Genomic DNA, 13,858 nt, shown 5'->3' with positions numbered 1-13,858 from the left:
GCCCCAGGTACCACGATGTGGGGGTCGGGGGGGTCCTTTAATTTCTAGGTCCCAGGTACCGTGGTGTGGGGGTGGGGGGGGGGGTCCATTTTAATTTCTAGGTCCCAGGTACCGCGGTGTGGGGTGGGGGGGTCCACTTTATTTTCTAGGTCCCAGGTACCGCGGTGTGGGGGTGGTGGGGGCCACTTGAATTTCTAGGTCCCAGGTACCGCCGTGTGGGGGTGGGGGGGTCCACTTGAATTTCTAGGTCCCAGGTACCGCGGTGTGGGGGTGGGGGGTCCACTTGAATTTCTAGGTCCCAGGTACCACGGTGGGGGGGGTCCACTTGAATTTCTAGGTTCCAGGTACCACGGTGTGGGGGTGGCGGGGGTTCACTTTATTTTCTAGGTCCTAGGTACCGCGATGGGGGGGTCCACTTTATTTTCTAGGTCCCAGGTACCGCGGTGTGGGGGTCCACTTTATTTTCTAGGTCCCAGGTACTGCGGTGTGTGGGTGGGGGGGGTCCACTTGAATTTCTAGGTCCCAGGTACCGCGGTGTGGGGGATGGGGGGAACACTTTAATTTCTAGGTCCCAGGTACCGCGGTGTGGGGGGTGGGAGGGAGGTCCCCTTTCATTTCTAGGTCCCAGGTACCGCGGTGTGGGGGTGGGGGGAGATACACTTTAATTTCTAGGTCCCAGGTACCGCGGTGCGGGGTGGAGGGTCCACTTTCATTTCTAGGTCCCAGGTACCGTGGTGGGGGGGTCCACTTTCATTTCTAGATCCCAGGTACCGGGGTGTGGGGGTGGGGGTCCACTTTCATTTCTAGGTCCCAGGTACCACGGTGTGGGGGTAGGAGGGAGGAACACTTTCATTTCTAGGTCCCAGGTACCGCGGTGTGGGGGTGGGGGGAGCTCCTCTTTCATTTCTAGGTCCCAGGTACCGTGGTGTGGGGGTGGGGGAGTCCACTTTCATTTCTAGGTCCCAGGTACTGTGGTGTGGGGGTGGGGAGGTCCACTTTCATTTCTAGGTCCCAGGTACTGTGGTGTGGCGGTGGGGGGGGTCCACTTTCATTTCTATGTCCCAGGTACCATGGTGTGGGGGTGGAAGGGAGGTCCACTTTAATTTCTAGGTCCCAGGTACCGTGGTGTGGGGGTCCACTTTCATTTTTAGGTCCCAGGTACTGTGTTGTGGCGGTGGGAGGGTCCACTTTCATTTCTATGTCCCAGGTACCATGGTGTGGGGGTGGGAGGGAGGGCCACTTTAATTTCTAGGTCCCAGGTACCGTGGTGTGGGGGTCCACTTTCATTTCTAGGTCCCAGGTACTGCGGTGTGGGGGTTGGGGAGGTCATCTTTCATTTCTAAGTCCCAGGTACCGCAGTGTGGGGTGGGGGAGGTCAACTTTCATTTCTAGGTCCCAGGTACCGTGGTGTGGGGTCCACTTTAATTTCTAGGTCCCAGGAACCGCGGTGTGGGGGTGTCCTTTAATTTCTAGGTCCCAGGTACCGCAGTGTGGGGGTGGGGGGGGTCCTTTAATTTCTAGGTCACAGGTACCGCGGTGTAGGGGTGGGGGGTCCACTTTAATTTCTAGGTCCCAGGTACCGCGGTGTGGGGGTGGGGGGAGGACCCATTTCATTTCTAGGTCCCAGGTACCGCGGTCTGGGGGTGGGGGGAAGGTCCACTTTCATTTCTAGGTCCAAGGTATCGCGGTGTGGGGGTGGGGGGAAGGTCCACTTTCATTTCTAGGTCCCAGGTACCACAGTGTGGGGGAGGGGAGGAGATCCACTTTCCTTTCTAGGTTCCAGGTACCGCGGTGTGGGGGTAGGGGTGGAGGTCCATTTTCATTTCTAGGTCCCAGGTACCGCGGTGTGGGATGGGGGAGGTCAACTTTCATTTCTAAGTCCCAGGTACCGCGGTGTGGGGTGGGGGAGGTCAACTTTCATTTCTAGGTCCCAGGTACCGTGGTGTGGGGTCCACTTTAATTTCTAGGTCCCGGGAACCGCGGTGTGGGGGGGTCCACTTTAATTTCTGGGTCCCAGGTACCGTGGTGTGGGGGTGGGAGGTCCACTTTAATTTCTAGGCCCCAGGTACCGCCGTGTAGGGGTGGGGGGGTCCACTTTAATTTCTGGGTCCCAGGTACCGCGTTGTGGGGGTGGGAGGTCCACTTTAATTTCTGGGTCCCAGGTTCTGCAGTGTGGGGGTGGGGGGGGGGGTGTCCACTTTAATTTCTAGGTCCCAGGTACCGCGGTGTGGGGGTGGGGGGTTCACTTTCATTTCTAGTTCCCAGGTACCGCGGTGTGGGGAGGGGGGGGTTCACTTTCATTTCTAGTTCCCAGGTACCGTGGTGTGGGGGTGGGGGGTTCACTTTCATTTCTAGTTCCCAGGTACCGCGGTGTGGGGAGGCGGGGGTTCACTTTCATTTCTAGTTCCCAGGTACCGCGGTGTGGGGAGGGGGGGGTTCACTTTCATTTCTAGTTCCCAGGTACCACGGGGGGGGGGTTCTCTGGCTTGCCTGGACCTGCTTTGCAATGTGTCCTGTCTGATAAGTGACAACGTTGACTCCGTGAATGCTGTTCATCTTCATCTGATGGCGAAGTGCCAAAAAGTCAGCAGTGTTTCCCGAGGACAGGGGCCGGGGGGGGGGGGGCACTGTTTGTGCATATTGCGAGTGGTGCGCAGCTAAATTTGCTGATCAGTGCTGTCTTGGGAGATCTGTGTGTGGTCTGCCTGGTCGAGGAATGGAACTTGCCTGGAACTTTGCTGATCAGTGCTGTCTTGGCAGATCTGTGTGTGGTCTGCCTGGTCGAGGAATGGAACTTGCCTGGGACTTTGCTGATCAGTGCTGTCTTGGGAGATCTGTGTGTGGTCTGCCTGGTCGAGGAATGGAACTTGCCTGGAACTTTGCTGATCAGTGCTGTCTTGGCAGATCTGTGTGTGGTCTGCCTGGTCGAGCAATGGAACTTACCTGGGACTTTGCTGATCAGTGCTGTCTTGGAAGATCTGTGTGTGGTCTGCCTGGTCGAGCAATGGAACTTACCTGGGACTTTGCTGATCAGTGCTGTTTTGGGAGATCTGTGTGTGGTCTGCCTGGTCGAGGAATGGAACTTGCCTGGAACTTTGCTGATCAGTGCTGTCTTGGCAGATCTGTGTGTGGTCTGCCTGGTCGAGGAATGGAACTTACCTGGGACTTTGCTGATCAGTGCTGTCTTGAGAGATCTGTGTGTGGTCTGCCTGGTCGAGGAATGGAACTTGCCTGGAACTTTGCTGATCAGTGCTGTCTTGGCAGATCTGTGTGTGGTCTGCCTGGTCGAGCAATGGAACTTACCCGGGACTTTGCTGATCAGTGCTGTCTTGGAAGATCTGTGTGTGGTCTGCCTGGTCGAGCAATGGAACTTACCTGGGACTTTGCTGATCAGTGCTGTCTTGGGAGATCTGTGTGTGGTCTGCCTGGTCGAGGAATGGAACTTGCCTGGAACTTTGCTGATCAGTGCTGTCTTGGCAGATCTGTGTGTGGTCTGCCTGGTCGAGGAATGGAACTTGCCTGGGACTTTGCTGAGCAGTGCTGTCTTGGGAGATCTGTGTGTGGTCTGCCTGGTCGAGGAATGGAACTTGCCTGGGACTTTGCTGATCAGTGCTGTCTTGAGAGATCTGTGTGTGGTCTGCCTGGTCGAGGAATGGAACTTGCCTGGAACTTTGCTGATCAGTGCTGTCTTGGCAGATCTGTGTGTGGTCTGCCTGGTCGAGCAATGGAACTTACCTGGGACTTTGCTGATCAGTGCTGTCTTGGAAGATCTGTGTGTGGTGTGCCTGGTCGAGCAATGGAACTTACCTGGGACTCTGCTGATCAGTGCTGTCTTGGGAGATCTGTGTGTGGTCTGCCTGGTCGAGGAATGGAACTTGCCTGGAACTTTGCTGATCAGTGCTGTCTTGGCAGATCTGTGTGTGGTCTGCCTGGTCGAGGAATGGAACTTGCCTGGAACTTTGCTGATCAGTGCTGTCTTGGCAGATCTGTGTGTGGTCTGCCTGGTCGAGGAATGGAATTTGCTTGCGACTTTGCTGATCAGTGCTGTCTTGGCAGATCTGTGTGTGGTCTGCCTGGTCGAGGAATGGAACTTGCCTGGGACTTTGCTGATCAGTGCTGTCTTGGAAGATCTGTGTGTGGTCTGCCTGGTCGAGCAATGGAACTTACCTGGGACTTTGCTGAGCAGTGCTGTCTTGAGAGATCTGTGTGTGGGCTGCCTGGTCGAGGAATGGAACTTGCCTGGGACCTTGCTGATCAGTGCTGTCTTGAGAGGTGTGTGTGTGTGTGTGTGTGTGTGTGTCTGTCTGTCTGTGGGTCTGTGGGTCTGTGGGTCTGGGTCTGGTCGAGGAATGGAACTTTCCTGGGACTTTGCTGATCAGTGCTGTCTTGAGAGGGGTGTGTGTGTGTGTGTGTGTGTGTGTCTGTCTGTCTGTGGGTCTGTGGGTCTGTGGGTCTGGGTCTGGTCGAGGAATGGAACTTTCCTGGGACTTTGCTGATCAGTGCTGTCTTGAGAGGGGTGTGTGTGTGTGTGTGTGTGTGTGTCTGTCTGTCTGTCTGTCTGTGGGTCTGGGTCTGGTCGAGGAATGGAACTTGCCTGGGACTTTGCTGATCAGTGCTGTCTTGAGAGGTGTGTGTGTGTGTGTGTGTGTGTGTGTGTGTGTCTGTCTGTCTGTGGGTCTGGGTCTGGTCGAGGAATGGAACTTGCCTGGGACTTTGCTGATCAGTGCTGTCTTGAGAGGTGTGTGTGTGTGTGTGTCTGTCTGTGGGTCTGTGGGTCTGGGTCTGGTCGAGGAATGGAACTTGCCTGGGACTTTGCTGATCAGTGCTGTCTTGAGAGGTGTGTGTGTGTGTGTGTGTGTGTGTGTGTGTGTCTGTCTGTCTGTGGGTCTGTGGGTCTGTGGGTCTGGGTCTGGTCGAGGAATGGAACTTGCCTGATCATTGTTGTCTTTTCTGACCTAGACTCGCAATGGAGGCCAGTAACTGGAGCGCTTTGGCGGAGCTGATGGATAGAAACCTTGAGCTCAGGAGGTGAGAGGTGTTGCTTCTTTGCTGTTTACTTAGATATTTCATTGCTTAGGGCTCTGCTGTCTCTCACTGGAGTGCCAGAAGGGGATGTCACTCCTGTCTGCCACCTGCTGCCCTCCTCGCAGTCAGTGCAGGAAGCAGGGAACCCTCTCCTTTATAGAGTGTGCCCTGAAGGGCCGCTTAGAGCTGGGGTTTTCCTGCTTGCAATGCCCTCAACGCGACACACTCCCTGCACCCCCAGCCTTATTAGCAGCCAGTGGCATCCAAAGCCAGCCAACCCATGCCCCTTGGTCACCCTAAGCACGCAACGCCCACGCATAACCAGGTCTTCCATCGACAAACATCAGCCGCCAAGCAATCCACAGGCTGCCCACAGGAGCCGCGTGCTGGGTCGCAATCTCTGTTCAGACATTGGCTCTTAATGTGGGACAATCCTCTCACAAAATTCCCACTTCAAAAGAAACGTCTAAAAACGCATCTCCGCACAGCTGCATGAAAATATACTGAGTTGGGGGCTCGGGCTATACTTCACTATAGAGTCCTACCGATGACTGTACTTAAGAAGCCTCCTTCCAAGTAAGACACCGCCCTGTCTCATCGTGAACAAACATCATCCTTTGCACCACCTGCCACGACACAATCTCTTACTAATTGTTTTGGCATAAAGGTGCCAGGCTTGTTCCGTTTTACCGTACCAGTGTGGCATTCCATTATCCTACCAACTTTCAGCGTTGTACTTAGTCTGCCCTTGCCTGCCCATTCTTGGCTCCGGCTTGGCAGTCCTAGAACCCACATTCTGGGGTACACCATGTAGCGTCCCCCAGGATTGTCCACACACTCTAGGCCCATTCACCCCCCCCTGTGAGTCCTGCATTACATCGCGTACTAACTTGCACAGCTCCAACTCTGCCTTAGAAACGCAACTTAATTATGACTGCATTTAACAATATGTCCACCTGCCCCCTGTTTCCGAACTGTGATCCGCCTAAACGGCCCAGCATGCATCCCTGCTGAGACGAACAGCTCCCCCACGCCCCCCCCCACTGCATCCCCCCTCCCTTTTGTTTGTCGCATCTCTTTCTCTCTTTTCCACCCACTTATCTTCCCTTCCCTCGTCTTCTCTCCTCCAGCAGGCTAAGGTCCGGACACCCATGCAGGGGACACAGCTCACCACTCTGAGGCCAATCCTAGCCTCTCTGGGAGCAGCGCGGTGGTGACCCAGGGCCCCATACAAGCCTATTCCCATAACACAAGGTGGTACCTCCCCTCACAAGCATGGGATGCCTGGTACAGTGGGCACCTTGCGCTTATGAAGCCGCGGGTACCCCAGCGATTGTGCCCCATGGAAGAAAATGAGGAGTGAAATAGGAGGCTGTTTTGCCACCCGGGGCATGGAACTTGCGCTAGTAGAGAGAGAGCCTCCAATTCTCCAGATTTACCCAGAAATTGTCAAGAGGGCTTTGCGTCACGCAGCCTGCAAGAGCAGAAGACCTATACACAGTCCCCAAATATACAAGAGGAGGTGATGAGATGGTGGAAGGGGCCTACATGGAGAAGTGGGCGAGGGAGGTAGACCTCTGAGATCAGAAGCGGAGAGGAATCTATACTCAAGGAGAGGCATGCAGAAGGTGGGAGCCGAGATAAGGAGGAGAACAGTTCTACAGGGAGTGGGTCTCTGGTGATGGCGTTGGGATTCAGTAAGATTAATTTGACCTGAATGCAGGATTTAGATGGATTGGCAAAGTGCCCATCGTCGTGCAGCCCGAGAATTAGAAAATTGGGCATCCATAACACTGCAGTGTAACTTCCTGTCTAGTGGAGGCCGCCTTGTGGAGGAGTTGAGCAGCGATGTTTAAGGTAGCCTTGTCTGCGGTATCTACTCTACTCCTCAGTCCTATCCACTTCCCAGCACACCTTTGGGTACCCATCCCATGGCGCTTGGCAGTTCTCAGTGCGTGATCCACACCCGCTCTTTGTGGGGAGTCACAGATCTGAGCAATGTTCGGTCACCTGTGTGGCCTTCAACTGGCCGTCCCACCTCCTGAAGAATCCACTCTGTAGGCAGGAAGGGATCCTCACTGCATCGTCACGGGATCACTGGGAGCCATATTCAAAGGCATGGCAGCTGCTTTCCTAGCTGTCCTATCATGGCTACCCACAACGCCACTGGAGTTGAGGTCCAGGCGGATCCAGCTTCAAAGGCATGATGCTCCTATCCTAGCTGTCCTCTCACGGCTACCCGCAACACCACTGGAGGTGAGGTCCAGGCGCGTCCAGCTTCAAAGACATGGTGCTCCTGTCTTAGCTGTCCTCTCACGGCTACCCACAACGCCACTGGAAGTGAGGTCCAGGCGCATCCAGCTTCAAAGGCATGGTGCTCCTGTCCTAGCTGTCCTCTCATGGCTACCCACAACACCACTACAGTTTAGGTCCAGGCGCATCCAGCTTCAAAGGCATGGTGCTCCTGTCCTAGCTGTCCTCTCATGGCTACCCACAACACCACTAGAGGTGAGGTCCAGGCGCGTCCAGCTTCAAAGGCATGGCAGCTGCTGTCCTAGCTGTCCTCTCACGCTTACCCACAACGCCACTGGAGGTGAGGTCCAGGCGCGTCCAGCTTCAGAGGCATGGCAGCTGCTGCCCTAGCTGTCCTCTCACGGCTACTGACAACTCCACTGGAGGTGAGGTCCAGGCGCGTCCAGCTTCAGAGGCATGGCAGCTGCTGTTCTAGCTGTCTTCTCACGGCTACCCACAACGCCACTGGAGGTGAGGTCCAGGGCACGCCCAGCTTCAAAGGCATGGCACTCCTGTCCTAGCTGTCCTCTCACGGCTACCCACAACGCCACTGGAGGTGAGGTCCAGGGCACGCCCAGCTTCAAAGTCATGGTGCTCCTGTCTTAGCTGTCCTCTCACGGCTACCCACAACGCCACTGGAAGTGAGGTCCAGGCGCATCCAGCTTCAAAGACATGGTGCTCCTGTCCTAGCTGTCCTCTCACGGCTACCCACAACACCACTGGAGTTGAGGTCCAGGCGCATCCAGCTTCAAAGGCATGGTGCTCCTGTCCTAGCTGTCCTCTCATGGCTACCCACAACACCACTAGAGGTGAGGTCCAGGCGCGTCCAGCTTCAAAGGCATGGCAGCTGCTGTCTTAGCTGTCCTCTCACGCTTACCCACAACGCCACTGGAGGTGAGGTCCAGGCGCGTCCAGCTTCAGAGGCATGGCAGCTGCTGCCCTAGCTGTCCTCTCATGGCTACTGACAACTCCACTGGAGGTGAGGTCCAGGCGCGTCCAGCTTCAGAGGCATGGCAGCTGCTGTTCTAGCTGTCTTCTCATGGCTACCCACAACGCCACTGGAGGTGAGGTCCAGGGCACGCCCAGCTTCAAAGGCATGGCACTCCTGTCCTAGCTGTCCTCTCACGGCTACCCACAACGCCACTGGAGGTGAGGTCCAGGACGCGTCCAGCTTCAAAGTCATGGCAGCTGCTGGCCTAGCTGTCCTTTCACGGCTACCCACAACGCCACTGGAGGTGAGGTCCAGGCGCGTCCAGCTTCAGAGACATGGCAGCTGCTGTCCTCTCACGGCTACCCACAACGCCACTGGAGGTGAGGTCCAGGCGCATCCAGCTTCAGAGACATGGCAGCTGCTGTCCTAGCTGTCCTCTCACGGCTACCCACAACGCCACTGGAGGAGAGGTTCAAGCACGTCCAGCTTCAAAGGCATGGTGCTCCTGTCCTAGCTGTCCTCTCACGGCTATCCACAACGCCACTGGAGGCGAGGTCCAGGCGCATCCAGCTTCAAAGGCATGGTGCTCTTGTCCTAGCTGTCCTCTCAAGGCTACCCAGAACGCCACTGGAGGTGAGGTCCAGGGCGCGTCCAGCTTCAAAGGCATGGCAGCTGCTGTCCTAGCTGTCCTCTCACGGCTACCCACAACGCCACTGGAGCTGAGGTCCAGGCGCATCCAAATTCAGAGACATGGCAGCTGCTGTCCTAGCTGTCCTCTCACGGCTACCCACAACGCCACTGGAGGTGAGGTCCAGGCACGTCCAGCTTCAGAGGCATTGCAGCTGCTGTCCCAGCTGTCCTCTCACGGCTACCCACAACGCCACTGGAGGTGAGGTCCAGGCGCATCCAGCTTCAAAGGCATGGCAGCTGCTGTCTAGCTGTCCTCTCACAGCTACCCACAAAGCCACTGGAGGTGAGGTCCAGGCGCGTCCAGTTTCAAAGGCATGGCAGCTGCTGTCCTAGCTGTCCTCTCACGGCTACCCGCAACGCTACTGGAGGTGAGGTCCAGGGCACGTCCAGCTTCAAAGTTATGGCAGCTGCCATCCTAGCTCCCCTCTCACGGCTACCCACAATGCCACTGGAGGTGAGGTCCAGGCGCGTCCAGCTTCAAAGGCATGGTGCTCCTGTCTAGCTACCCGCAATGCCACTGGAGGTGAGGTCCAGGTGCGTCCAGCTTCAAAGGCATGGTGCTCCTGTTCTAGCTGTCCTCTCATGGCTACCCACAACGCCTTTGAGGTGAGGTCCAGGCGCGTCCAGCTTCAAAGGCATGGCAGCTGCTGTCCTAGCTGTCCTCTCACAGCTACCCACAACGCCACTGGAGGTGAGGTCCAGGCGCGTCCAGCTTCAAAGGCATGGCAGCTGCTGTCCTAGCTGTCCTCTCACGGCTACCCGCAACGCCACTGGAGGTGAGGTCCAGGGCACGTCCAGCTTCAAAGTTGTGGCAGCTGCCATCCTAGCTCCCCTCTCATGGCTACCCACAATGCCACTGGAGGTGAGGTCCAGGCGCGTCCCGCTTCAAAGGCATGGTGCTCCCATCTAGCTACCCACAATGCCACTGGAGGTGAGGTCCAGGTGCGTCCAGCTTCAAAGGCATGGTGCTCCTGTTCTAGCTGTCCTCTCACGGCTACCCGCAACGCCACTGGAGGTGAGGGTCAGGTGCGTCCAGCTTCAAAGGCATGGCAGCTGCTGTCCTAGCTGTCCTCTCACGGATACCCACAACGTCACTGGAGGTGAGGTCCAGGCGCATCCAGTTTCAAAGGCATGGCAGCTGCTGTCCTAGCTCCCCTCTCACGGCTACCCACAACGCCACTGGAGGTGAGGTCCAGGCACGTCCAGCTTCAAAGGTATGGTGCTCCTGTCCTAGCTGTCCTCTCACGGCTACCCACAACCCCACTGGAGGTGAGGTCCAGGCGCGTCCAGCTTCAGAGGCATGGCAGCTGCTGTCCCAGCTGTCCTCTCACGGCTACCCACAATGCCACTGGAGGTGAGGTCCAGGCTCATCCAGCTTCAATGGCATGGTGCTCCTGTCCTTGCTGTCCTCTCACAGCTACCCACAATGCCACTGGAGAGGTCCAGCCACGTCCAGCTTCAAATGCCTGGTGCTCCTGTCCTAGTTGTCCTCTCACGGCTACCCACAACGCCACCGGAGGTGAGGTCCAGGCACGTCCAGCTTCAGAGGCATGGCAGCTGCTGTCCTAGCTGTCCTCTCACGGCTACCCACAACGCCACTGGAGGTGAGGTCCAGGCGCGTCCAGCTTCAGAGGCATGGCAGCTGCTGTCCTAGCTCCCCTCTCACGGCTACCCACAGCGCCACTGGAGGTGAGGTCCAGACACGTCCAGCTTCAGAGGCATGGCAGCTGCTGTCCTAGCTGTCCTCTCACGGCTACCCACAACGCCACTGGAGGTGAGGTCCAGGCGCGTCTAGCTTCAAACCTGTATAAATGCTTTCATATTGCATATAAATGTATTTATATCTTGCCTAAATCAACTGGCGGACCTCTAAAAAATGCACTTAGATTTTGTTTAAATTATAAGTGTATGTCTTTGTTTAAAGCAATGAATTTTATGTACTTGTTAAACACACTCACTTTTTGTGACATAAATAAGTCAGAAATAAAATATATAAAATGATATTGTTCTATGCTTCTCATGGTGACCTTGGGTTGTTCTAAGTTAGAATAATCAGGATATCCTGTTGGATACCATTTTAATAGCACTTCATAAATTTTCAAATTTAGTTTTTACGGCTTTTGAAATCCTTGTTATGTGCGTCTAGCTTCAAAGGCATGGTGCTCCTGTCCTAGCTGTCCTCTCACGGCTACCCACAACGCCACTGGAGGTGAGGTCCAGGCGCGTCTAGCTTCAAAGGCCTGGTGCTCCTGTCCTAGCTGTCCTCTCACGGCTACCCACAACGCCACTGGAGGTGAGGTCCAGGCGCGTCTAGCTTCAAAGGCCTAGCTGTCCTCTCACGGCTACCCACAACGCCACTGGAGGTGAGGTCCAGGCGCATCCAGCTTCAGAGGCATGGCAGCTGCTGTCCTAGCTGTCCTCTCACGGCTACCCGCAACGCCACTGGAGGTGAGGTCCAGGCGCATCCAGCTTCAGAGGCATGGCAGCTGCTGTCCTAGCTGTCCTCTCACGGCTACCCGCAACGCCACTGGAGGTGAGGTCCAGGCGCATCCAGCTTCAGAGGCATGGCAGCTGCTGTCCTAGCTGTCCTCTCACAGCTACCCGCAACGCCACTGGAGGTGAGGTCCAGGCGCATCCAGCTTGCATCGTTGGTGACACCAAAGGTCCTATGTGGCCCTGCACTGGTGGAAACCCAGAAGGTTCTTTGGGCGCTTGTCGTGCTCTTGACCTGAAGCGTCTCCTCTGCATTCAGAGGAAGATGCTGGGGAACCCCCACCTCCCACCCCTTGAAGGTCCCATGCCTCGTATTAGAGTTCGCTAGAAGGTCTCTATAGTTGCTGGTCACAGGCCTAAGGCTCGGAGCACATTTTCTAACACCCGAGATATGCAGCTCTGCTGAGTCACCGTGGCAGCCCGCGTTGAGTGTTACTCTAGCGCCATTTTGACCAGGACAGCAGACTGTTTCGGCCATGTCCTCATCGCACATGCCCACTGGACCATCCCCCACTGGGAGGGGGTCCTCCTTTGTCACGTTGCCTCGCACAGTGAGCAGGGGGTCATTCATGTCGTGGGTGGATTACTTGGCCATGTCCTCGGTGCATTCATCGACATCTTATGTAGTTCTCCGACCCCTGGACGATGGCACCACTAGGACAGCTCCCTCTGAAGGCCACGTGTGCTGATCTCTGCACTAAAATGAATTTCTCCCTCCAGAGGGAAGGATGCCCGTGAACAGAGGCGTTGCTAGGGAGGGCTAAGGGGGCTATAGCCCCTGGTCTTTTGGTTGTAGCCCCGGATAGAATCTCAGGAGCTACAGCCAAAAGACTAGCTAGCCCCCAGTCCCAACTGATCCGACATTAGCATAGCCCCGGGTCTTTTCCAGACCTAGCAACATCCCTGCCCGTGAACACGTAGGAAAGGGGACTATGGACTAGGAGTACAGACTAGTTCTCCGTAAGGTCAGTAACACACTTTTGTATTATTCAAAGATAGCTTTGCAGGTGTGTGGCAGCTCTTAGCCTCCTTTCCTATGCAAGATGGCCGACCCTACATACGCATTAAACCAATGCTGGGGTTTGGCCCGAGTAGGAAAGTGTAACTAAATAACATGGAAGGAATGTGTTAAGAGTAAAATGTGGATTTTGTTATTTGCATGATTAGAAATTGAAGTAGAACACAGTGTTCACCATGAATGTGGTCTCTAGGTGCTATGGCCATGGCGGGAAAGGTTTGAAGCGCCGGTTTTGTTGGAATATCCTTGACCCCCCAGTGGTTTGCATCTCCAGAGCCTTGAGGGAAGTGTGGCAAAGGCACGGGCACCTGATTGGGGTCTGTTAGAGAATCTGGTAATAAGAATGCTTTATTACGACAGGGGTTCATTTACATCTGCAATTAAGCTGTCAACTCCCAGAAGACCACTTAGTAATACACTGGCCGATACAGCGCCAAGCATGATGTTACTGCATGATACAGCTAGCTCAAGGAGATCCCAGGAGGGGGAGGTGTAGGTGGGCAGGGACTGGTAGTCGACGGGAAAGACCATAGTATGTTGCATGGCCTTGGGTGGCAAATGAGTGGGTAAATACTCACCATCCACAAGCTGCGTGACCCTCCTGACATGCCATCGCCCTCTGCACTCTGGCCCAGTGCTTTCAGCTTAAAGGCAGCGCTAGAGGCGAATGAGTTCCCAAACGAGATCAGTGCGAGAAACACTTCTACTGTTTTTACATTTACCATTTGGGTACACATACGTAATATGGTGATATGTAGATGTGTTATACAGTAACTTGATATGCTATGATAGGGGATTTATAAAGTGCTTAATACCCAGAGGTTTCTAAGCGCGGACCCGGGGATCGAATCTGTGCTGCTCCGCGTCGTCTTGCTTCCAAGGCGAGCATGTTGCCCCTGAAATAAATAAATAAATTCCATGGCAATTATAAAGTCAGATCATGGTGTATATTTCGCTGCCACCTTTCACGTGTGATTTATGTCATTTTTCTGACTGTTCTTTGTGAGCTGTGAAGTAATGCACCTTTTCTCTATCGCCAACTCACTGCTGCATTTTCTGAGCAGACTTTGCCAATGGCTTACATTGGCACCGGGAATCTCTAGAGACGTCTGGGCAAGTTGGTACTGCATGAGCCCATGCCACTCCATGGATACACACACTCTACCCTCTTGCCACTCAATCCCAGAACTCTGATCCTCATTTCATTTTATTTGTCAGTGTTTGCCAATGGCTTATATTGGCACTGACCATCTCTAGAGACTGCATGAGGACATGTCAGCATAGCAATCACCTGGCGTGCACACGCAGATCTCGTCACCACGCCACTCAAGCACTGTAGGCACACGGTCCTATATGAAGCATGGCAGAAACACACAGGTGCATACTAGCCCCACACGCATGGTCCCTAG

At 55.1% G+C, this 13,858-nt stretch overlaps 1 protein-coding gene across 2 annotated transcripts in view; it reads left to right on the top strand.

The window, feature by feature from the left end:
* LOC138487609 (uncharacterized) overlaps nucleotides 1-13,858 on the top strand; it is a 508,482-nt gene that overhangs the window by 474,980 nt on the left and 19,644 nt on the right. For both annotated transcript variants that reach the window (XR_011274510.1, XM_069614083.1), the window contains exon 20: nucleotides 4,960-5,028. Coding sequence is in view for 1 of the 2 variants with exons in the window: in XM_069614083.1 (XP_069470184.1) it covers nucleotides 4,960-5,028 (69 nt within the window). In the remaining variant the exon portion in view is untranslated. The remainder of the gene's footprint in view (nucleotides 1-4,959; nucleotides 5,029-13,858) is intronic.

Source organism: Ambystoma mexicanum, chromosome 9 (genome assembly GCF_040938575.1).
Source record: "Ambystoma mexicanum isolate Mex_15411 chromosome 9, UKY_AmexF1_1, whole genome shotgun sequence".
Classification (NCBI taxonomy): domain Eukaryota; kingdom Metazoa; phylum Chordata; class Amphibia; order Caudata; family Ambystomatidae; genus Ambystoma; species Ambystoma mexicanum.
This window is presented reverse-complemented; position numbering and strand designations above follow the sequence as displayed.